Genomic DNA, 25,111 nt, shown 5'->3' with positions numbered 1-25,111 from the left:
CAAGAAGGTAGTTCTAAATCCCTACGCACTGGTTTGTAATTGTCTTTTTTTATTCTGTTTTTATTCTAAGGAATTATCAATGGAATCTGGAATCGATCCTGGTCAAGAATACTATGGGCAAGACTATTATAGCTATGAACATGGGTATGACATTATTATGTCTAACGTATGTGTGTGCTATGAATATTGCAATTAACAGGATAAAATCAAACTTTCTTTGAATGAAATTTGAAAAATAAAAAGTGCTACATTTAGGGGGTGGTGTTTGTGTTAATTTGAATTATGCAAAATCTATGCTAATTTCTATCTTCTAACGATGCAGTTATTGTTTGCATTGTCCCTTATCTGCAACTGTAAAGTAAAAACGAGATTGCTCAATTAAGCAACTATACATTGATTTAACAGAACACTCGCTGTATAGATTCTTGATATTGGTCCTACTACTAAAATGAACTATAGCTGTAACAATAGATTTAGAGAGCAATGTATAGACCATCAGCTGTAGACTAGATAAAATCAGAACAGAGTATAAGGATGCAGGGAAATCAGCAGTCAGATTGTAAAAAATGAGTCAGCAGATGGCAAGCATAGTACAGTAGTTAGAAGTACAGCAATGCTTCAGTAATCTGGTTAGATAAACCCAATCTGGTAAACAGGGTAACATTAGCTAGAGGTAATGCAATGCTTGGGGTAATTCTGATAAAATCATAACAGTAAATGATTGAAATGATGAAGCAAAGTTCTAAGACTGCTAAGAGCACAATTTAATTAGCAGAGCAGATTAAAACACATGTATTTAGGCAGAAAGAGGTTTAATTGTAGCAATATCCAATAGGCATAGAAGAGTATGATAAGCAGAGTCATACACAGGTTTTTAGTCAGCAATAGGTTAAACTTGCAACAATGTCAAATATGTATGGCCCAGCAAGACAAGCAGGGTGATACACAGGTATTTAGTCAGCAATAAGTTAAACTTGCAACAATGTCAAATATGTATGGCCCAGCAAGACAAGCAGGGTGATACACAGGTATTTAGTCAGCAACAGGTTAAACTTGCAACAATGTCAAATATGTATGGCCCAGCAAGACAAGCAGGGTGATACACAGGTATTTAGTCAGTAATAAGTTAAACTTGCAACAATGTCAAATATGTACAGCCCAGTAAGACAAGCAGGGTGATACACAGGTATTTAGTCAGCAATAAGTTAAACTTGCAACAATGTCAAATATGTATGGCCCAGCAAGACAAGCAGGGTGATACACAGGTATTTAGTCAGTAATAAGTTAAACTTGCAACAATGTCAAATATGTATGGCCCAGCAAGACAAGCAGGGTGATACACAGGTATTTAGTCAGTAATAAGTTAAACTTGCAACAATGTCAAATATGTACAGCCCAGTAAGACAAGCAGGGTGATACACAGGTATTTAGTCAGTAATAAGTTAAACTTGCAACAATGTCAAATATGTATGGCCCAGTAAGACAAGCAGGGTGATACACAGGTATTTAGTCAGTAATAAGTTAAACTTGCAACAATGTCAAATATGTACAGCCCAGTAAGACAAGCAGGGTGATACACAGGTATTTAGTCAGCAACAGGTTAAACTTGGAACAATGTCAAATATGTACAGCCCAGTAAGACAAGTAAGGTGATACACAGGTATTTAAGCAGCAATGAAGGGTAAATCAGTTACTGATAATCAGCCCAGAGAAAGCAGTGTCATATGCAGGTAATCAGGCGTAGGCATATGTTCTCCAAATGTAGGTCACAAGACAACATGGTCAAGTACAGAAGTCAGCAGAAAAGATAATCACATACAGAGCAAAGGCAGAAAGACTGAAAACACAGGTTCAGAAAAGTGTATGAGGGGAACTATTTAAAGAATATGCCAAGCAACACATTTGGTCAATTATAAAAATCAGTGCACAAGACAAAACTCTAACATGATCTACAGATTCAGAGACAATGCCACTAATATGGAAAACATGGTTTTGTACAGGCTAATTTTATGGATTCAGTTTTCCTTTAAACATTGTATGAATCAATTTAATAGGATCCCATTGTCTTTAGATATGAACTACCACAGTATGGCAGTCGGCGAAGATTACTCTCACCTTCTGGGATGTATGAAGATTACGGTGAAGTTGTGGTTGAGAATGATGGTGGTTATTATTATACCCCACATGGACCTACAGCAGAGGGTGATGTAAGTATATAATGCAAACAATTTAAATGTTGATGGTTTAATAAGTTTTCTAAATTTTATTACATGACTAATATTGTAGTTCTTAATTCTCAGAATATAGCAAAAAAAGAATATCCCTCAAAAAAAAACCCAAAGAAGGCCAATTTATACAAAATTAAATAATGCTTTGTTTAATATATTTTATATAAATTTCTAATTGTCTATGACTGCATATAATATGTACGCAAAACTAATGCAAACTGTAACTTTTAATATTTCAGCTTGCACCTCTAATGCACCTATACTGTAATAAGTAACATTAAGCTAACTGTGCTATTTCACAAGACACTTTCTGAAGATTAATGACACCACATTGACCTTTTAAGTAAATAGGACATAGGACAAAATTGTCTCCTTCTGTTAACTATCTTTGAGAGAAGTATCTCAGTAAAAAAGTGCTTTTATAATAATCCATTTACAGATATCTGTCCAAGAAAAAAGAAAAATCAGTTGCATGTGTTATGTCAAGTTAAGAATAGATGTTTAAGTGTTTTAATTTTATGTTTAAAGAAAAAATTAGAGAAAACATTTGAGGAAAATGACAATGATGAATGAGACGTAATATTGATCATGTATAATTACAGTTTGTTTTTAATTTTAAAATGCATTTTTTTTACTTATGTATATACCATTAGGTTGTATTATATTTTTTAAATTAAAGAACCACTACAATATTGTTCTATATAATTAGACTATTTGACTATTATCTAATGTGCATTAATAAAGTTTAATTCCAAATGTACTGAGAATAATAATTTAAAAATACAATAAGGTCCTAGAATAGGTAGTCATAATAATTCAGTTAACTGACAAAAAAGGAAATAGAAAACTCTTATATTAGTGAAAGGTTGGATGAATTGCCATAATAACAAAGTCCTATTCTAACTGCATTTCATTTATAAATTATTCATTTAACTAAGATGATTGCTATGGTTTGCTGACATTGTATCTAGAAACTGTGTGACTACCTATTAAGCTATTTTGAGATATCAGCATAAAGATGTTATGTTTCTGTATGGTAATTGAACATTATTTCCGTACTTTCAGGGAAGAATTCATGGCAGAGGGTCTTCAAGGAGAGGTAGAGGTCAGGCACCAGGTTATCCTATGAGTAGAGGCAGACCTGGTGCATCCAGAGATAGTAGGCAAAGCGTAGTTCGGAGAACCAGTCAGGGAAGGAAAAAACTAAAAGCGGTTATGCAGTTGAGTCGAGTAGCAGTCAGTGCTCAAAAATCTTCTGAAGCAGGAGATGGTTTACATCATTCTCCATGGAAAAAAGCAAAAATATTCCCAATGATACTTCAAAAAGTGAAAAGCAGTGGGAAAGACTCTTCTTATGCTAAACTAGTTTCTGCACGTCAAGTTGATGGTGATGACAGTATGATTATAAAAGGAAGTTACTTCCAGAAATCTACTGATAAACCTACTGCGGGACGAAAATTTGACCGTGCTTTTCAACGCATTAATTTGGCTAGGAGATTTCAAGAACGCCGAAAATCACTGAGTTCTTCAACTAAGACATCTGTGGCTGAAAGTGAAAAAGATGAAGATTCTGAAATGAGTGAATCTGAAAGAGATGAAAGAAAATCTACTGTTTCAATTAGTGTTACAGCAGAAAGTGAACCTGAAGAAAGTGAAGGTTCAGATGATGATGAAGAGGAGACAAGCAAATCAAAACCATCTGATGAATCATCTTTTAAAAGTAGTATTTCTCCTGAAGATGATAAAGATTATTTGAAAGTAACATTGGATCAAGATGAAGCCACTGAGAGTACTGTTGACTCAGATGAAGAGCAGGATGATATTTTAGATGAATCAGAAGATGACATACAATCAACTTCAAAATCAGATGATAGTAAAGAAGAGAGATCAGAAGATGAGGATTCTGATCATGTTGGTGAGAAAGAAACTGAAATATCTAGTTCCCATGGTGGTGTTTCTGAATCTGAGGCTGAAGACTCAAAATCAAGAACATCTACTAGAAGTTCTGATAAACGATCTGCAAGCAGTAAGCACACTAGTTATGTTTCCAGTTCATTAAGTGTTATTGATGATGATGATAATGATGATGATGATGATGATGGAACAAGCAGGGGATACAAGGAGGCAAGTGGGAAAAGTAGTTCAAAATCAAGTTATCGGTCTAAAAAGTCATTGACTGATAGTGAAATACAGAGTATAGCAGAAGAGGAATCAGAAAAGGAATCACAGTCAGAAGAAGAGGATGATGCAAAGGATGATGCTAGTAGAGTTAGCGATGATGCAAGTAGAGTAAGTGATGCTGATAGTCAGGAAGATAATGATGACCAGAAAAGTGAAGATTCTGTGTCCAGATCCTCCAGTCAAATAAGTCAAAGTATTAAAAGTCAGCAAACTGATAACAAAAGTAAAACAGAGAGCTCACAAAAGGATGACAAAGACGATGATGATGATGATGCGAGTGAGGCAGACTCATCACATCATTCTTCTGTTAGTCATGAAGCAGCTAGCTTAAGTAACCAAAGTAGGAGCACCACAGGCAGCCAGGAAGAAGAAGATGATGTTACAGAAGCTTCTCCTGATTCTAATAAGCAAACCTCAGATGAAAGTGTGACTGGTAAAAGCCTTAGCAGAAAATTATCCTCTGACCAATCAGATGCACATGACACTGGTCATGGTTCAAGTAATGATTCAGAAGTGTCAGACTCAGAAGCTGCTGATGACAACACATCACTTTGACAATTGATGTCAGGTAGAAGTTTTGCTGTGAGGTTTGGCTTTGTTTGCAGTGCCTTCTGTGTGTTTCTATCCTCAATCCAGTTTTAACTGTTTACACAGGTAGTAATATACAAGAGTGAAATTAGAGAGATAGCTTGTTTGATTGTGGTCAATTTAACAGTGTTTTGGGGAAAATTATATTTCTTAATAACCTCATTATTTTTTTCTTACAAAGTTGATCATTTCAACCCTTGTGTGTCTATCTATCTATCTATCTATCTATCTATCAGATTGTATGTTCTTAAATGAACAGTAAACACTTTTTAATTTAAAGGCATTTCTGCTGTCATGCTACAGAATAACATCAGCCAAGTCTAAAAATATTTAAAACTAATATCTTGTTTGTTGGAATTGTTTTTCAATAGTCTATCTCTACCCACGACTTGCCTTATTTTGGAGGAACCAATCTGAGCTTGAGTCTGCAGACAACAATATTGTTAATATAAAGTGCATTTTTATTATCTCTTATAGTTAAATAGGGAAATGTAGCAGGGATAGACTTGATAAGTCTGTGGTGGGCTTTTTCAGTTCTGTGAATTAGAAAACCCTTAATGTTCAGAGTTGCTTTACTATGCATAACTTAACATTTTATACACACATCTCAATGTGTTTAAAGTCCCTTTAATAGCAGTCTGCATTAAAAGATACTAAAATGGTAGCTCTTTTAGCACATTTACTGATTCATATATATATATATATATAGGCTAAATGTGTGTGCACTCCTACTATCTCTCGTCGACTGCCAGGGTGCTATTGTAGGATGATAGATAAGGTAAGAGATAAGCAAAGCACTCACTGGACTCTGGACAGCATAGTCAACAAAAATTCTTTATTTGTGCTGTGACGTTTCGGGACTAAGCACTGTCTGAGGAAGGGACAGTGCTTAGTCCCGAAACGTCACAGCACAAATAAATAATTTTTGTTGACTATGCTGTCCAGAGTCCAGTGAGTGCTTATCTCTTACTATATATATATATATATATATATATATATATATATATATATATATATATACATATATACATGTATATAAGTATTTCAAAGCAAACATAGATTTGTGACCTAGAGACAAAATTGCATTTATCTTAGTGTTTAAATCTGGGGGCAGATTTATTATTCCCTGGATAGACAATGTTCACAGGTAGTGAACCTTTCTCCCCATGCAACACTGCACCCCTGAACTCAAGACCTGGGCTTGTCAGACACCTTAGTAGATTCAGTATGGGGTGATTTTAATACCCAACTTCTGAGGTGGTGGAGATGGAAGCATAAGTCAGCCTGCAACTGGTAGGGACATTCACCCTTTATATGCCTCACTTTATTGGAGGAGTTGTCACTGGTGGTAAATATATGTTCTGAAAATCGCAAATCTAATCGATAATTAGGGTATTAGATGAAACCAATTTTAAGAAATGAAAATAGGTATCATAATAACAGAAATCAGTCTTTATCATCACATATTTCTAAAATAACACTAAACTTGTACTTGTTTGCCATCTGTAGTGTAGCTTTTTTGTGAAATATAAAACAAGCAGCTGCTCTTATACACATACTGTACATAACTAAACCATATATGATATAATTTGTTATAAAAATCAGAAGCAAAGGCAGTTTAAATCTTAAAATCTTGCTCACATTAATTAAGAATAGGGGTGTTATTGCAGCCAATCACAGGTTGTGACCTTAGAGCAGTGGCACATTTTATGCAAAAGCTATTGACTTCTCCTGAAATAGCAACAGGCAATCAGTATTTAAAGTGATGGTAAATTTCAGACTTTAAAGGGACACTGAACCAAATTTTTTTCTTTAGTGATTCAGATAGAGCATGGAATTTCTCTTGTAAGATGTATCGAGTCCACGGATTCATCCATACTTATGGGATATTCTCCTTCCTTACAGGAAGTGGCAGAGAGAACACCCACAGCAAAGCTGTCCATATAGCTCCTCCCTTAGCTCCACCCCCCAGTCATTCTCTCTGCCTGCTTAACTGCTAGGAAGGGCAAAGGGAGTGTGGTGACAAAATTGTTAGTTTTTATTTTCTCAAGCAAAAATTTGTTATTTTAAATGGTCCCGGTGTGTACTATTTACTCTCTGGCAGAAAAGGGATGAAGATTTCTGCAAGGAGGATGATGATCTTAGCATTTTGTAACTAAGATCCACTGCTGTTCTCACAAGGGCTGAAGAGTACAGGAAAACTTCAGTTGGGGGAACAGTTTGCAGGCTAAATTGCATTAAGGTATGTTCAGTCTATTTTTTGCTAGACAGACTGTGTTATTTCCAGAAAAGGCTGGCAATATCCCCATGAGGGAAAGGTAAGCTGTATTCAGTAAAAGAGGAATCCAAGCTTGCATAAAGGGCTCATAGTTACTGGTGACACTAATAGGAAAAAACGTTTTGGTTTAATTACAAATAAAAAAATTTTTGAGGGACTTTAAGGGGTCTTTGTGGCTTGTTTAAGGGTTATTAACCCACATGGCTAGTTTAAGAAACACTCTGTGGTGTTTCTTTTAGGCGCCATAACATCGAGTGAGGTGGGAGGGGCCTATTTACAGTTTATTTACCTCAGAAGCATCCAGCTACTTCTCCTGAGATTCCTGCTGTATTTGAGGGCTGTAAAGAGGTTTTTTCCCCACAAATCATTCCTAAAGGGCAGGTAGGCGCCACAGCAGAGCTGTGGCAAGGTGCTGAACGTTATTTTACCGGTTTTGAAGTTTTTTCAATCCGGTTTTTACATTAAGGGGTTAATTGTTTATTTGCATAGTGGTGCAAAGTTACTAAGGCTTTATGATGCTACTGTAAAAATTTTGTTTTGTTTACTGCTTTTTTACACTGTTTTGCAGAGTTTGTGCAGCTTTTTTTCTCTTAAAGGCACAGTACCGTTTTTGTTTAAAGTGTTATTTTCTTTGATTAAAGTGTTTTCCAAGCTTGTTTGTTTCATTACTAGCCTGTTTAACATGTCTGACACCAAGGAAAATCCTTGTTCTATGTGTTTAGAAGCCATTGTGGAACCCCCTCTTAGAATGTCTCCCACTTGCACTAATATGTCTATAAATTATAAAGAGCATATTTTAGCACTTAAAAATATTGCAATAGATGATTCTCAGTTAGAAGGAAATGAGGGTTTAGCATCTAGCTCTCCCCAAGTGTCACAACCAGTAACGCCCGCACAAGTGACGCCATGTACCTCTAATGCGTCAAATTCATTTACTTTACAAGACATGGCCATAGTTATGAATAAAACCCTCACAGAGGTTTTCTCTAAACTGCCTGGTTTACAAGGAAAGCGTGACAGCTCTGGGTTAAGAACAAATGCTGAGCCGTAGGGGTAAGGGATTTGTTATCTGAGGGAGAGATTTCTGATTCAGGAAAGATGCTCCCTCAGACAGATTCTGATATGACGGCCTTTAAATTTAAGCTTGAACACCTCCGCTTATTGCTCAAGGAGGTATTAGCTACTCTAGACGATTGTGACCCTATAGTGGTCCCAGAGAAATTGTGTAAAATGGACAGATACTTAGAGGTCCCTGTTTACACTGATGTTTTTCCAGTCCCTAAGAGGATTGTGACTATTGTTACTAAGGAGTGGGATAGACCAGGTATTCCGTTCGCTCCCCCTCCTGTTTTTAAGAAAATGTTTCCCATATCTGACACCATACAGGACTCGTGGCAGACTGTTCCTAAGGTGGAGGGAGCTATTTCTACTCTTACTAAGTGTACAACTATACCTATCGAAGACATTTGTGCTTTCAGAAAATTTTTGTTCAGCAAGGTTTTCTTCTACAACCTATTGCATGCATTGTTCCTGTAACTACTGCAGCTGCTTTCTGGTTTGAGGCTCTAGAAGAGGCTCTCCAGGTGGAGACTCCATTAGAGGATATTATGAATAGAATTAAGGCCCTTAAGTTGGCTAATTCTTTCATTACAGATGCCGCTTTCCAAATGGCTAAATTAGCTGCAAAGAATTCAGGTTTTGCCATTTTAGCACGCAGGGCGTTATGGCTTAAGTCCTGGTCTGCTGATGTGTCATCAAAATCTAAGTTGTTGAACATCCCTTTCAAAGGAAAGACCCTATTCGGGCCTACACTGAAAGAAATGATTTCAGACATCACTGGAGGGAAAGGCCATGCCCTCCCTCAGGATAAAACAAATAAGATGAGGACCAAACAAAATAATTTTCGTTCCTTTCGGAACTTCAAAGGTCCCGCTTCAGCTTCCCCTGCAGCAAAGCAAGAGGGGAATTCTGTCCAATCCAAGTCAGTCTAGAGACCTAACCAGGCTTGGAACAAAGGTAAACAGGCCAAGAAGTCTGCTGCTGCCTCTAAGACAGCATGAAGGGGTAGCTCCCGATCCGGGACCGGATCTAGTAGGGGGCAGACTCTCTCTCTTCGCTCAGGCTTGGGCAAGAGATGTTCATGATTCATGGGCTTTAGAAATTGTGTCCCAAGGATATCTTCTGGACTTCAAAGACTCCCCCCCCAAGGGGGATATTTCACATTTCTCAATTGTCTGCAAACCAGACAAAGAGAGAGGCATTCTTACGCTGTGTAGAAGACCTACATACCATTGGAGTGATCCGCCCAGTTCCAAGAGCGGAACAAGGGCTAGGTTTTTACTCCAACCTGTTTGTGGTTCCCAAAAAAGAGGGAACTTTCAGACCGATCTTGGATCTCAAAATTCTAAACAAATTCCTCCAGGATGGAGGGTGAACATAAAAAAGAGTTCTCTCATCCCTCTCACAAGAGTTTCCTTCCTAGGGACTCTGATATACTCGGTAGAAATGAAAATATTTCTGACGGAGGTCAGAAAATCAAAACTTTTAATCACTTGCCGAGCTTTTAATTCCATTCCTCAGCCATCAGTGGCTCAGTGTATGGAGGTAATCAGACTCATGGTAGCAGCAATGGACATAGTTCCTTATGCCCGCCTACACCTCAGACCACTGCAACTATGCATGCTCAAACAGTGGAATGGGGATTATGCAGATTTATCTCCTTAACTGCATCTGGACCAAGAGACCAGAGATTCTCTTCTCTGGTGGTTGTCTCAGGACCACCTGTCTCAGGGAATGTGTTTCCGCAGGCCAGAGTGGCTCATAGTAACGACAGATGCCAGCCTGCTAGGCTGGGGTGCAGTCTGGAAATCCCTGAAAGCACAGGGCTTCTGGTCTCGGGAGGAATCTCTCCTCCCGATAAACATTCTAGAACTGAGAGCGATATTCAATGCACTTCAGGCATGGCCTCAGCTAGCTGCGGCCAAATTCATCAGATTTCAGTTAGACAACATCACGACTGTAGCCTATATCAATCATCAAGGAGGAACACAGAGTTCTCTAGCGATGATGGAGGTAACCAAAATAATCCGATGGGTGGAGGATCACTCTTGACATCTCTCAGCAATCCATATCCCAGGGGTAGAGAACTGGGAGGCGGATTTCCTAAGTCATCAGACTTTTCATCCGGGGGAGTGGGAGCTCCATCCGGAGGTATTTGCCCAGCTGACTCAGCTATGGGGCACACCAGAATTGGATCTGATGGCGTCCCGACAGAACACCAAACTTCCTTGTTACGGGTCCAGGTCCCGGGATCACCAGCAGGTACTGATAGATGCTCTAGCAGTGCCCTGGTCCTTCAATCTGGCTTATGTATTTCCACCGTTTCCTCTCCTCCCACGTCTGGTTGTCAGAATCAAGCAGGAGAGAGCTTCTGTGATTCTGATAGCGCCTGCGTGGCCATGCAGGACTTGGTATGCAGACCTGGTGGACATGTCATCTGTTCCACCGTGGACTCTGCCAATGAGGCAGGACCTTCTAATCCAAGGTCCATTCAAGCATCCAAATCTAACTTCTCTGCATCTGACTGCTTGGAGATTGAACGCCTGATTCTATCAAAGCGTGGTTTCTCTGAGTCAGTCATTGATACCCTAATTCAGGCTAGAAAGCCTGTCACCAGGAAAATCTATCATAAGATTTGGCGCAGATATCTTTGTTGGTGTGAATCCAAGGGTTACTCATGGTGTAAGATTAGGATTCCTAGAATTTTGTCCTTTCTCCAAGAAGGATTGGAGAAGGGATTATCAGTCAGTTCCTTAAAAGGACAAATATCTGCTTTGTCTATTCTTTTACACAAACATCTGGCAGATGTCCCAGACGTTCAAGCATTTAGTCAGGCCTTGGTCAGGATCAAGCCTGTATTTAAACCTGTTGCTCCACCATGGAGCCTAAATTTGGTTCTTAATGTTCTTCAAGGGGTTCCGTTTGAACCTATGCATCCATAGATATTAAGCTTCTATCTTGGAAAGTTTTGTTTTTAGTAGCTATTTCTTTGGCTCGAAGAGTTTCTGAGTTATCTGCTTTACAGTGTGACTCACCTTACCTAGTTTTCCATGCAGATAATGTGGTTTTGCGTACCAAACCTGGGTTTCTTCCTAAGGTTGTTTCTAATAGGAATATCAATCAGGAGATTGTTGTTCCTTCTCTGTGTCCTAATTCTTAATCAAAGAAGGAACGTCTGTTGCACAATCTTGATATGGTTCGTGCTTTAAAGTTCTACTTACAAGCAACTAAAGATTTCCGTCAAACATCTTCATTGTTTGTTGTTTATTCTGGTAAACTGAGAGGTCAAAAGGCTACGGCTACCTCTCTTTCCTTTTGGCAGAAAAGCTTCATCCGTTTGGCTTATGAGACTGCTGGCCAGCAGCCTCCTGAAATAATTACTGCTCATTCTACTAGAGCAGTGGCTTCCACATGGGCTTTTAAAAATGAGGCTTCTGTTGAACAGATTTGTAAGGCGGCGACTTGGTCTTCGCTTCATACTTTTTCCAAATTTTCCAAATTTGATACTTTTGCTTCTTCGGAGGCTATTTTTGGGAGAAAAGTTCTATAAGCAGTGGTGCCTTCCATTTAAGGTACCTGTCTTGTCCCTCCCTTCATCCGTGTCCTAAAGCTTTGGTATTGGTATCCCATAAGTATGGATGAATCCGTGGACTCGATACATCTTACAAGAGAAAACAGAATTTATGCTTACATGATAAATTTCTTTCTCTTGTGATGTATCGAGTCCACGGCCCGCCCTGTCTATTTAAGACAGGTAGTATATTTTTATTTAAAAAACTTCAGTCACCACTGCACCCTATAGTTTCTCCTTTTTCTTCCTAGCCTTCGGTCGAATGACTGGGGGGTGGAGCTAAGGGAGGAGCTATATGGACAGCTCTGCTGTGGGTGCTCTCTCTGCCACTTCCTGTAGGGAAGGAGAATATCCATAAGTATGGATGAATCCGTGGACTCGATACATCACAAGAGAAAGAAATTTATCAGGTAAGCATAAATTCTGTTTTTAAGCAACTTTCTAATTTACTCCTATTATCAAATTTTCTTCATTCTCTTGGTATCTTTATTTGAAATGCAAGAATGTAAGTTTAGATGTCGGCCCATTGGTGGATAAATTCATCCACCAATAAAAAAGTGCTGTCCAGAGTTCTGAATAAAAAAAAAGCTTAGATGCCTTTTTCAAATAAAGATAGCAAGAGAACGAATAAAAATTGATAATAGGGGTAAATTAGAAAGTTGCTTAAAATTGCATGCTCTATCTGAATCACAAAAGAAAAAAATTGGGTTCAGTGTCCCTTTAAGAATATTGCAATGAAAAATATATTAATGAACAAGCAAAACCACCTTTTTTAAAAGTGTTTATATGTTATATAATAAAAGATTTATAATCCTTCTTGATATCTTGTGCTCCACCACCCCCCTTCATTTCCTCTTTTAACTGGTCTGTGACATAGGCCCTGATATTCAAAACCTCTCTGCTCAGGTGAGATGTTCTAAAATGACCCTCCAGCACTGTGAGATCCCTATTGAGACTTGTGAGAGAGCATTAGCCATAGTCTGGGAACTCCCCTGTTCAGCCCAGGGAACTGCCCTCTCCCACTTTCTGAATCCATTAGTTTTAGTTTGCAATTCAGCAAGTTTAAGGTGCAATGTAATTTGTAAAAGCTACACAGAAATATACAAAGCCTGATCCTAAGTTATTAAACTAGCACAGAAACTTTTAAGGCATAATCATAATGTGTGCAATCACTGCTAGATCAAAATGTAAAAGTATTAAAATATAGATTAAAAAGTGCAAAGCTTAAATGTAATAATACTCAAAGGACCCAATCTGAAACATATCTATACTATAATTGCGTTTGTAACGCGTCCTTCTGTGTCGCCAGTTGCGCGCGCATCCTCAAAGGAATGCTGGCTGTGCGTGCATCCAAAAGAATGTTGGCTGGATTCTTTCACCACCCTGCCATTTTCGGAATCTACCTGGATGCAGCGTAGGCAAATAGAGCATTACAGAAAGTAAACCTAACCGCCCGCACGATGTATAAAAAAAATAATAAAACTAACCGCCCGCAAGAAGTATTAACAAAAAAAAACATCTAAACCCCGCACAAAGTATTAAAAAAAAACACCCACACGAAGTATTAACAACAAAAAAAACTAAACCCTGCACAAAGTATTAAAAAAAAAAAACATAGTATGAACAATAGAAATCTAACCGCCCGCCCGCACGAAGTATATAAAAAAAAAAATAACAACCCGCAGTATTAACAAAAAATCCTAACCCTTAAACTGCCAAACTCAAATAACAGAAACTACCTAACCCATAAACCATCAAACCCCCACAACCACAAATTATTAACCCCTAAATCGCTAAACCCCCACATCTTAAAAAAACCTAATTAACCTATTAACTCCTAAACCGCCAACCCTCCACAACACAAATAACTAATTTAATTATTAAGCCCCCTAACCTAACACCCCCTAAATTAACCCCAATACTAAGTTACGCTTAAAATAATAAAACCTAACATTAAATTAAAAAAAAAAATAATCTAAAATGACAAAAAAATAAAAAACTCTAAAATTACAGAAAAAAATAAACATTATCAAAAATAAAAAAATTAAACCTAATCCCTATGAAAATAAAAAAGCCCCCCAAAATAAAAACACCCCCTAATCTAAACTAAACTACCAATAGCCCTTAAAAGGGCCTTTTGTAGGGCATTGCCCTAAGTTAAACAGCTCTTTTACATTTAAAAAAATACTAAGTCCCCCAACAGTAAACCCCCCTCCCACCAAACCCCCAAAATAAAAAAACATAACACTAAAAAAACCTAAACTACCCATTGCCCCTTCAGGGGCATTTAATGGGCATTTCCCTTAAAAGGGCATTCAGCTCTTTTACTGCCATTAAAAGGGCAATTAGCTCTTTTACAGCCCATTAAATCCCTAATCTTAAAAAAAATAATTAAAAAAAATATACTAAAACTATGCCCCAAATAGGTACTCACAGATCCTGAAGTCCGGCGGAGAAGGTCTTCTTCCTGGCAGCTCCATCATATTCTATCTTCATCTGGAGCGAAGGTAGCACAGAGCAGAGGTGCGAAGCTGGCTTTCCCGATGCATGGATTCTCAGAGGCAGTTCTTAGCGGCGGTCTTCAGCAGTGGCGGTCCTCAGCGGTGTGGAGGCTCCTCTTTATGCAATCATCCGTCACACACTGAAGATTGAATGCAAGGTACCCCATATTTATTGGGGTACCTTGCATTCCTATTGGCTAAAAATTTTAAATCAGCCAATAGGATGAGAGCTACTGAAATCTTATTGAGTGATTCAAACAGCTAATAGGATTTCAGTAGGATATGCAAGGTAACAGTCAATAGGAATGCAAGGTACACCAAATTGACTGCTGTACCTTCCATTCAATTTTTAGTGTACATTGGAGATCGGATGAAGAGGAGCCTCCACGCCGCTGACGATCGCCTCCGCTGAGAACTTCCGCTGAGAACCGCCACTCCAGATTCGCACATCAGGGAAGACCGCTCTGTACCTCTGGTCTGCCCCGCCTTCTCACAGGATGAAGATAGAAGATAATGAAGCCGCGTGGAAGAAGAACTTCTTCGCTGGACTTCTGGAATTGTGAGTACCTATTTGGGGCTTAGTATTAGGATTTTTTTTTTATTTTTGTGTTTTTTTTTATTTTTAAGATTAGGGATTTAATGGGCTGTAATAGAGCTTATTGCCCTTTTAAGGGCAGTAAAAGAACTGAATGCTCTTTTAAAGTGAAGGTAAAGTTTTGACTTTCTGCAAGGATTATTTAATCTATCACCTTGTAAAATAAACTGTCGCTAACTTTTTTTTTTTTTTTTAACCTTAAATATTTCGGTAGTAAATGTATTTGGTTCTCCCCTACCGTTCCGTTAAAGCTCCGCCCACGATCCATTTCCTGTCTGTTTGTATAGAGCGTGCCTACAATGCTCGTGCCCGGACAAGATAACCAGTGCGCATGCGGCAATCCTCAACGACGGCATGCGTTAATGCTTGTTATAAACAAGCTTGCTACGTATTGATGGTTTTGTTAGTAAACTTGCGCTAAACGGGGCCGCGCCAGGGAGAGGAAGGAATCTTACGCATGCGCAGAGCTTAGAAGATAGCGGTGACGTCAAATGACGGCCGCCTAACGGCCAGCAAGTCAATTGGCTGTTCTGAAAACGTGACCAGCAGGATAAAAAAAAAATATATCACAGGTTGAATCGTAAGCTTGTTAGATTGCGACTAAAACCTTATAAAACTACGAATAAAGGTAAAAATTAAAATTTTCATGAATGAAAGTGCCATTGATTTGTGCTGTATTGCTGATATTTGCATAGTAATACAGCAAACTTTACCTTCACTTTAAGGGCAATGCCCATACAAATGCCCCTTTAGGTGCAATGGGTAGTTTAGGATTTTTTAGTGTTAGGTTTTTTTTTTATTTTGGGGGGTTGGTTGGGTGGGGGGGTTACTGTTAGGGGGTAATTGGTAATTTTTGTAAGTAAAAGAGCTGTTTAACTTAGGGTAATGCCCTACAAAACGCCCTTTTGAGGGCTATTGGTAGTTTAGTATTAGATTAGAGGGTGTTTTTATTTTGGGGGGATTTTTTATTTTTATAGGGGTATTAGTTTAGGTTTAATTTTTTTTATTTTGGATAGCTTTGTTTATTTTATTCTGTAATTCTACATATTTTTTTTTAGTAAAATTAGCTTTGGGGTTTGTATTTTTAAAACATAGACTGCCCTCTGGGCAGTCTTGTCACCTAGTAGTCATATAAAATAAAATGTACAAAGTGTAAGTGTAACAAAGCTCTCGTATCATGCAGTGCTATATTCCACTGGGCTTGTTTCTGCTTCACCTACATAAATGAAAGAGATCTTGCAGTGCTGGAGAATTCCACCTTTTTTCTTTTGAAAAATCAGTGAGTGTGTGAAGTCTAAACTACAATTTCTCTCCAAGCTGGAAAATCTTTGAATATTAAGGCCATAGAGAGCAGTCCCACCCACTCTCTACCTAGGCTTCCTAAGGACTTTCAAAGGGCTAGGCTTCAAGAGTGTCATATGACACACACACTGATTGGAAGTTAATTAAAATTGTCATTAAAAAAAAAAACATCCCAGTGGGCAGACATAACATTGTATTAGAAGCATTTCTAAACACTTGATTTAACCTTTTTATGGATATATTAAAAAAAAGATACACATATATTTTTTAATGGCAAAGATTGCATATGTGGCATTTGATTAGCTAACGTTTACCATCACTTTAAAGAAACAAAATGTTGAATTTCAAAAAACAAATACAACCATTAAAGTGACAGTCTAATCAAAAATAAACTTTCATGATTCAGATAGGGCATGTAATTTTAAACAACTTTCCAATTTACCTTTATCATCAATTTTGCTTTGTTCTCTTGGAATTCTTAGTTGAAAGCTAAACCTAGGTAGGCTCATATGCTAATGTCTTAGCCCTTGAAGGCTGCCTCTTATCTGAATGCATTGTGAGAATTGTTCACAACTAGAGATTGTTAGTTCATGTGTGCCATATAAATAACATTGTGCTCACGTCCGTTGAGTTACCTAGGAGTCAACACCGATTGGCTAAAATTCATGTCTGTAAAAATAACTGAAATAAGGGGACAGTCTGCAGAGGCTTAGATAAGGTAACTACAGAGGTAAAAAAGTGTATTAATATAACAGTGTTAGTTATGCAAAACCTGGGAATAGGTAAAAAAAAGGGATTATCTATATTTTTAAACAATATAAATTCTGGTGTAGACTGTCCCTTTAATGAAATCCAGATCTATAGAGGAAGCTAAATTAAATCTTTTTTCTTTTTTTTTTTTTAAACATAATGAAGATACTGTAGGTAAAAGACAAATGAGTCTCATGTGTGAGACAATGGGCTAAGGAAGGAAAGCCTTGTTTAGAAAAAAACAATCAGGACATGAGTCAGCAGCTGACAAGGCTAGCTATGGTCAATATGTCAGTAAAAGCCAGGTGTACACAGACAATCACTTTCTGTTAGCTTCAATAATGACATAATCTTTGTTATGACAAAAATACTACATAGCATAGGTTAAATAAGACTTCTTTATATGCAAGAAATATTTTTTAGGGTTTATAGAGAACACAATAAAAAACACAATAAAAAAAAAAGATTTACTTCTGTTGTCAAATTTACTTTTTTCTTTTGGTATCCTTTGTTGAAACTTAGGTCCTTTCCTTGAGATCATAAAGAGGTAGGCTCCGGAACATGCTGATGTTGTGAGCACTAAGAGCTCCATTTATCAAATTGCAATAGCAGCTTTAGAGCCCTGGCGTTTCATAGTCGCGTGAATGAGCCTACTACAAAGAGGTCAATTTATCAAAGGTTTTACAAGTCTTTTGACCCCATACGACTGCAGGTTCTCACAAGAGAACCTGCATGCCATATTTTAACAAGCAGCGGCCATCATACCTCTGCTTTCCTAACCTTTTGCCACATCTAAAGTGACGAATTTCAATCTCCCCGGTATATTCCGACCGGGGAGATTGACAGCACCTGCCTGCGCGTGATTGGCTGTGCGCGGGTAGGGGGCGGGATTGCACGCGAGCGCAAAATAGCGCTGGTGTGCAATACTTAATTCCACCAGGGAAATTCAGCCCACCAGAGGCGAGCTGCGGCGGACAGGGGCACGTATGTGCGCCCCTGTCCACCTCAGCTTGATAAATCGCCCCAAAGGAGTAAATTAGAAAGTTGCTTCAAATTGCAACTCTCTATCTGAATCATGAAAGAAAAAATTGGGTTTCATATCCCTTTAACAATACTGGTTCATATGTACATACAGTCTGAGGGCGCCAGTGCAAATAATATGAAGGTATCTGCTGTACCTTCCATTCAATTTTTAGTGTACATTGGAGATCGGATGAAGAGGAGCCTCCACGCCGCTGACGATCGCCTCCGCTGAGAACTTCCGCTGAGAACCGCCACTCCAGATTCGCACATCAGGGAAGACCGCTCTGTACCTCTGGTCTGCCCCGCCTTCTCACAGGATGAAGATAGAAGATAATGAAGCCGCGTGGAAGAAGAACTTCTTCGCTGGACTTCTGGAATTGTGAGTACCTATTTGGGGCTTAGTATTAGGATTTTTTTTTTATTTTTGTGTTTTTTTTTATTTTTAAGATTAGGGATTTAATGGGCTGTAATAGAGCTTATTGCCCTTTTAAGGGCAGTAAAAGAACTGAATGCTCTTTTAAAGTGAAGGTAAAGTTTTGACTTTCTGCAAGGATTATTTAATCTATCACCTTGTAAAATAAACTGTCGCTAACTTTTTTTTTTTTTTTTAACCTTAAATATTTCGGTAGTAAATGTATTTGGTTCTCCCCTACCGTTCCGTTAAAGCTCCGCCCACGATCCATTTCCTGTCTGTTTGTATAGAGCGTGCCTACAATGCTCGTGCCCGGACAAGATAACCAGTGCGCATGCGGCAATCCTCAACGACGGCATGCGTTAATGCTTGTTATAAACAAGCTTGCTACGTATTGATGGTTTTGTTAGTAAACTTGCGCTAAACGGGGCCGCGCCAGGGAGAGGAAGGAATCTTACGCATGCGCAGAGCTTAGAAGATAGCGGTGACGTCAAATGACGGCCGCCTAACGGCCAGCAAGTCAATTGGCTGTTCTGAAAACGTGACCAGCAGGATAAAAAAAAAAATATATCACAGGTTGAATCGTAAGCTTGTTAGATTGCGACTAAAACCTTATAAAACTACGAATAAAGGTAAAAATTAAAATTTTCATGAATGAAAGTGCCATTGATTTGTGCTGTATTGCTGATATTTGCATAGTAATACAGCAAACTTTACCTTCACTTTAAGGGCAATGCCCATACAAATGCCCCTTTAGGTGCAATGGGTAGTTTAGGATTTTTTAGTGTTAGGTTTTTTTTTTATTTTGGGGGGTTGGTTGGGTGGGGGGGTTACTGTTAGGGGGTAATTGGTAATTTTTGTAAGTAAAAGAGCTGTTTAACTTAGGGTAATGCCCTACAAAACGCCCTTTTGAGGGCTATTGGTAGTTTAGTATTAGATTAGAGGGTGTTTTTATTTTGGGGGGATTTTTTATTTTTATAGGGGTATTAGTTTAGGTTTAATTTTTTTTATTTTGGATAGCTTTGTTTATTTTATTCTGTAATTCTACATATTTTTTTTTAGTAAAATTAGCTTTGGGGTTTGTATTTTTAAAACATAGACTGCCCTCTGGGCAGTCTTGTCACCTAGTAGTCATATAAAATAAAATGTACAAAGTGTAAGTGTAACAAAGCTCTCGTATCATGCAGTGCTATATTCCACTGGGCTTGTTTCTGCTTCACCTACATAAATGAAAGAGATCTTGCAGTGCTGGAGAATTCCACCTTTTTTCTTTTGAAAAATCAGTGAGTGTGTGAAGTCTAAACTACAATTTCTCTCCAAGCTGGAAAATCTTTGAATATTAAGGCCATAGAGAGCAGTCCCACCCACTCTCTACCTAGGCTTCCTAAGGACTTTCAAAGGGCTAGGCTTCAAGAGTGTCATATGACACACACACTGATTGGAAGTTAATTAAAATTGTCATTAAAAAAAAAAACATCCCAGTGGGCAGACATAACATTGTATTAGAAGCATTTCTAAACACTTGATTTAACCTTTTTATGGATATATTAAAAAAAAGATACACATATATTTTTTAATGGCAAAGATTGCATATGTGGCATTTGATTAGCTAACGTTTACCATCACTTTAAAGAAACAAAATGTTGAATTTCAAAAAACAAATACAACCATTAAAGTGACAGTCTAATCAAAAATAAACTTTCATGATTCAGATAGGGCATGTAATTTTAAACAACTTTCCAATTTACCTTTATCATCAATTTTGCTTTGTTCTCTTGGAATTCTTAGTTGAAAGCTAAACCTAGGTAGGCTCATATGCTAATGTCTTAGCCCTTGAAGGCTGCCTCTTATCTGAATGCATTGTGAGAATTGTTCACAACTAGAGATTGTTAGTTCATGTGTGCCATATAAATAACATTGTGCTCACGTCCGTTGAGTTACCTAGGAGTCAACACCGATTGGCTAAAATTCATGTCTGTAAAAATAACTGAAATAAGGGGACAGTCTGCAGAGGCTTAGATAAGGTAACTACAGAGGTAAAAAAGTGTATTAATATAACAGTGTTAGTTATGCAAAACCTGGGAATAGGTAAAAAAAAGGGATTATCTATATTTTTAAACAATATAAATTCTGGTGTAGACTGTCCCTTTAATGAAATCCAGATCTATAGAGGAAGCTAAATTAAATCTTTTTTCTTTTTTTTTTTTTAAACATAATGAAGATACTGTAGGTAAAAGACAAATGAGTCTCATGTGTGAGACAATGGGCTAAGGAAGGAAAGCCTTGTTTAGAAAAAAACAATCAGGACATGAGTCAGCAGCTGACAAGGCTAGCTATGGTCAATATGTCAGTAAAAGCCAGGTGTACACAGACAATCACTTTCTGTTAGCTTCAATAATGACATAATCTTTGTTATGACAAAAATACTACATAGCATAGGTTAAATAAGACTTCTTTATATGCAAGAAATATTTTTTAGGGTTTATAGAGAACACAATAAAAAACACAATAAAAAAAAAAGATTTACTTCTGTTGTCAAATTTACTTTTTTCTTTTGGTATCCTTTGTTGAAACTTAGGTCCTTTCCTTGAGATCATAAAGAGGTAGGCTCCGGAACATGCTGATGTTGTGAGCACTAAGAGCTCCATTTATCAAATTGCAATAGCAGCTTTAGAGCCCTGGCGTTTCATAGTCGCGTGAATGAGCCTACTACAAAGAGGTCAATTTATCAAAGGTTTTACAAGTCTTTTGACCCCATACGACTGCAGGTTCTCACAAGAGAACCTGCATGCCATATTTTAACAAGCAGCGGCCATCATACCTCTGCTTTCCTAACCTTTTGCCACATCTAAAGTGACGAATTTCAATCTCCCCGGTATATTCCGACCGGGGAGATTGACAGCACCTGCCTGCGCGTGATTGGCTGTGCGCGGGTAGGGGGCGGGATTGCACGCGAGCGCAAAATAGCGCTGGTGTGCAATACTTAATTCCACCAGGGAAATTCAGCCCACCAGAGGCGAGCTGCGGCGGACAGGGGCACGTATGTGCGCCCCTGTCCACCTCAGCTTGATAAATCGCCCCAAAGGAGTAAATTAGAAAGTTGCTTCAAATTGCAACTCTCTATCTGAATCATGAAAGAAAAAATTGGGTTTCATATCCCTTTAACAATACTGGTTCATATGTACATACAGTCTGAGGGCGCCAGTGCAAATAATATGAAGGTATCTACCAAGCTATAGCTAAAAAATATCCAGCTCAATTACAAAATGCATGCTAATAGGGGGGCATTATTAAAAAAAAGATTTGTTTTCTTTGTTAATACCAAATCTCTATACAACAGGCCTTGTGATAGTGATAGGCTGCCTATACACTTTCTAAAATGACACAACAGCATCACACAGTAATTGATGTATTGCATTCTGTTAGGGTCTGATGACCCATCATAACACTGTACATAATTGTATCTTCTATTATCCTCGTTCCTTCTAATCTTTTTCTCCTGATACTAGTTCCCGAACAGTTACATTTCTGCACTGTCTCAGCACCTCTATTCTGTTCATTTTCCAGATCACTGATGATTTAGAGCTTTGCCTTTTCACCTGTGAACTGCATTAAACTGATGGAATCTATGTTTGTTTTAACCTTGCTCTTTGAAGTGCATGGAGTGTGACTTTCTTTTTAACGCTTTGCTTTTCATTCTATGTACCCTGGAGAGCACTGTATTTTGCATCCTACTCTTTCATGTTTATGGTGATGAAAATCAATTTTACAGGAATTTAATATGTATTTGACTATGTTAAAGGGACCATTAAATACAAAAGTAGTGCATCAACAAGTGCATAATGAAAAGAGCACTCATTTTAAATGAGCAGTAGATTCCTTTATGACAATTTTCAAAATTTACATTCAATTTGCAAGCTTTTGTATCATGTGACAGCCATCAGCCAATCACAGACTCATATACGTAGACACTGTGATCTCTTGCACATGCTCAGTTATACATGGTGCCTTTGAAGGGGTGTACATAAAAACACTCTGCACAGTTTGATAATGGAAGTACTGTAAACTGGAAAGTCTCTTAAAACTTTATTCTCTATTTGAAGATTGAAATTGTAATTTTACCTTTAGTACCTCTATGCTATTCTACTGTATTACAGAAAAACTTTCCAACTAGTTTAACAATTGATTCTTTAATAAAAATATCAATTACATTTGAGCAGCATCTGCATAAAAAATGTCAATATCTGAAAAAATGTAAAGAGAATAAAATATAATAAATTATGTACCAAAATTGCATCACTGGAGTGTTTGATAGACACCTCAGCCTCCATGACTTTCTATTGCACCCACAGACATTATCCTGAAAGATGCCATTATTGATCACCCAATGGCTTATGGGAAGTGTATTCCATGTTGTCTTATATGAGGAAGGGGGTACATTTAGCGAAAACATGAATAAACAAAATAAATCCATAGTAAGATTTACTGTGAAAATAAATATTCTTCATTCCGTCAAGATACTGTTATCAAAAGAAAACTCTTCTATCAACAAAAATAGACCTCAACATTGTTTCTTACTATCATGTTTTTGTCTCCTTTTTTTAACAGATGGCCAAAAAAAAGAGGATTAAGTTAGTTGTAGATCCGGAATATGAAACTAGTTCAACTGGAGAAGAAAGTGCTCCTGATTCCCAAAAGAATCGTCTAAGTCATTCAAACATTCAAAACAATGTCAATGGAAATATCTACATTGCTCAAAATGGATCTGTGGTTAGAACCCGACGTACCTGTCTAGCTAATAATTTAAAAATGTCATCCCCTTCAAGACTAGGAAAACATTTCAAGAAATTAGAGAAGCTGGGAGTGACACATGAAGAAAATATCCAGTTAAACACTTTATCCAAGGGGGCCTCTTTGAAAATTAACACAAGACCGCCTAGTATATCCTTAGCCTCTAATGCTTCAGGGGCCAAAAACATTACATTCAAATTGGGGGACAATAAATTGAAAAGCACAGATGAACAGGAGTCAGTAGTTGATAATGAAGATGTCAAAGAGCCATTGGAATTGCAAAGTGATCAGACACAATCTGATGAAGAGGAGCTATGGATGGGACCTTGGAATAACCTGCACATACCAATGACAAAACTATGATACCTTTTTTACTTAAATTTATAATAGACTGCACTTTCTATGATCACAATTGAAAAAAATAAATTCATAACCCTTGTATTGTGCACATAAGTTATATTACTTTATTCATTTTCAATAATTAAACAAATTTGCACTCACTATTTACTAATTAAAGGGATACTAAACCCATTTTTTTTCTTTCATGATTCAGATAAAGCAGCAATTTTAAGCAAGTTTCTAATTTAATCCTATTATCAATTTTTCTTCGTCCTCTTGTTATCTTTATTTGAAAAAGCAGGAATCTAAGCTAAGAAGCCGGCCCATTTTTGATTCAGCACCCTGGATAGCACTTTCTGATTGATGGCTACATTTAGCCACCAATCAGCAAGCACAACCCAGGTGCTGAGCCAAAAATGGTCCGGCTCCTAAGCTTTACATTCTTTCTTTTCAAATAAGGACAGCAAGAGAATAAGGATAAAATGATAATAGGAGTAAATTAAAAAGTTGTGTAAAATTGCATGCTCTATCTGATTCATTAAATAATTTTTTTGGGTTTGGTGTTCCTTTAATTATTCTTCCAAATTACCTTTCCCCAACATTATTTTTATCTGACTATTGTTTAATTGAATAATCAAGAATTGCAAAAAATATAATATATATATATATATATATATATATATATATATAGAATATATATTTGTATATATATATATATATATATATACATACATCTTTTATTTTATTTAGCAAGCAACATATTTGTTAAAAAATAATCAAAATCGGAATTCAGTTCCCTAATAACCTATATTCCTTTCCTAACACTCTTTATGCGTAGCTTTATTGTGCACAGCATTAAAAAAAAAGAAAGAAAAGAATGAGACATTTTTTCCTACTTGTTAGTTTTACAGAAGCAGATGGTGGTTGCTTTATAGTAATAGAAAAGAATATTATATGATACAATATGTGGTTTCGGTCCAAGGACACAATTATAAGCCTATGTCATTCTGTATGGAGTGATATAACTGTAACGGTTTGAAATAATTTTTAAGATGAACTAAAATTATTTTTATATTGTTCCTCTTTCTTCAATGCAGTGAATTTCTGCCTTACTAACTGTATGTATTGTTTTATAGATAGTAAACTTGCCCAATAATGTAATGCAATATATTCCATGACTAATCAAGGATACGGTTGAAGATAATTTAGTAAACTTTCATTGAAGCACTGTCTACAATACTATAGAATTATTTCATATTATTTAGTTATTTACTGTTCTGCTCCTTTGTTGTACAAATCTCATGGTAATATTGTAGAGAAATGCTGGCCTTAGGCATGACGTTCTATTGAACTCTGTTTGTTAAGACAAAGAAAATTTGAGGCAAAATATTTTTTCAACAAATCTGTAACAAATCCAGCAAACTTTATCATTTTTACATTTTGTTTCCTACCAAAACATAATTCTGAGGGCTTGTTTGCATTATAAAGAAGTG

General features: G+C 37.2%; 1 protein-coding gene across 1 annotated transcript in view; it reads left to right on the top strand.

Moving 5' to 3' along the window:
* The window catches only part of PCDH15 (protocadherin related 15), a 1,588,775-nt gene extending 1,564,707 nt beyond the window's left edge, over positions 1 to 24,068 (top strand). The window contains exons 32-35 of the mRNA XM_053692906.1: positions 71 to 144; positions 2,072 to 2,207; positions 3,294 to 4,922; positions 23,097 to 24,068. Of these exons, the coding sequence (XP_053548881.1) occupies positions 71 to 144; positions 2,072 to 2,207; positions 3,294 to 4,922; positions 23,097 to 23,642 (2,385 nt within the window). The 3' untranslated portion in view covers positions 23,643 to 24,068. The remainder of the gene's footprint in view (positions 1 to 70; positions 145 to 2,071; positions 2,208 to 3,293; positions 4,923 to 23,096) is intronic.
* The last annotated feature ends 1,043 nt before the right edge of the window (positions 24,069 to 25,111 follow it).

This window comes from Bombina bombina, chromosome 9 (assembly GCF_027579735.1).
Source record: "Bombina bombina isolate aBomBom1 chromosome 9, aBomBom1.pri, whole genome shotgun sequence".
NCBI classification, from domain to species: domain Eukaryota; kingdom Metazoa; phylum Chordata; class Amphibia; order Anura; family Bombinatoridae; genus Bombina; species Bombina bombina.
This window is presented reverse-complemented; position numbering and strand designations above follow the sequence as displayed.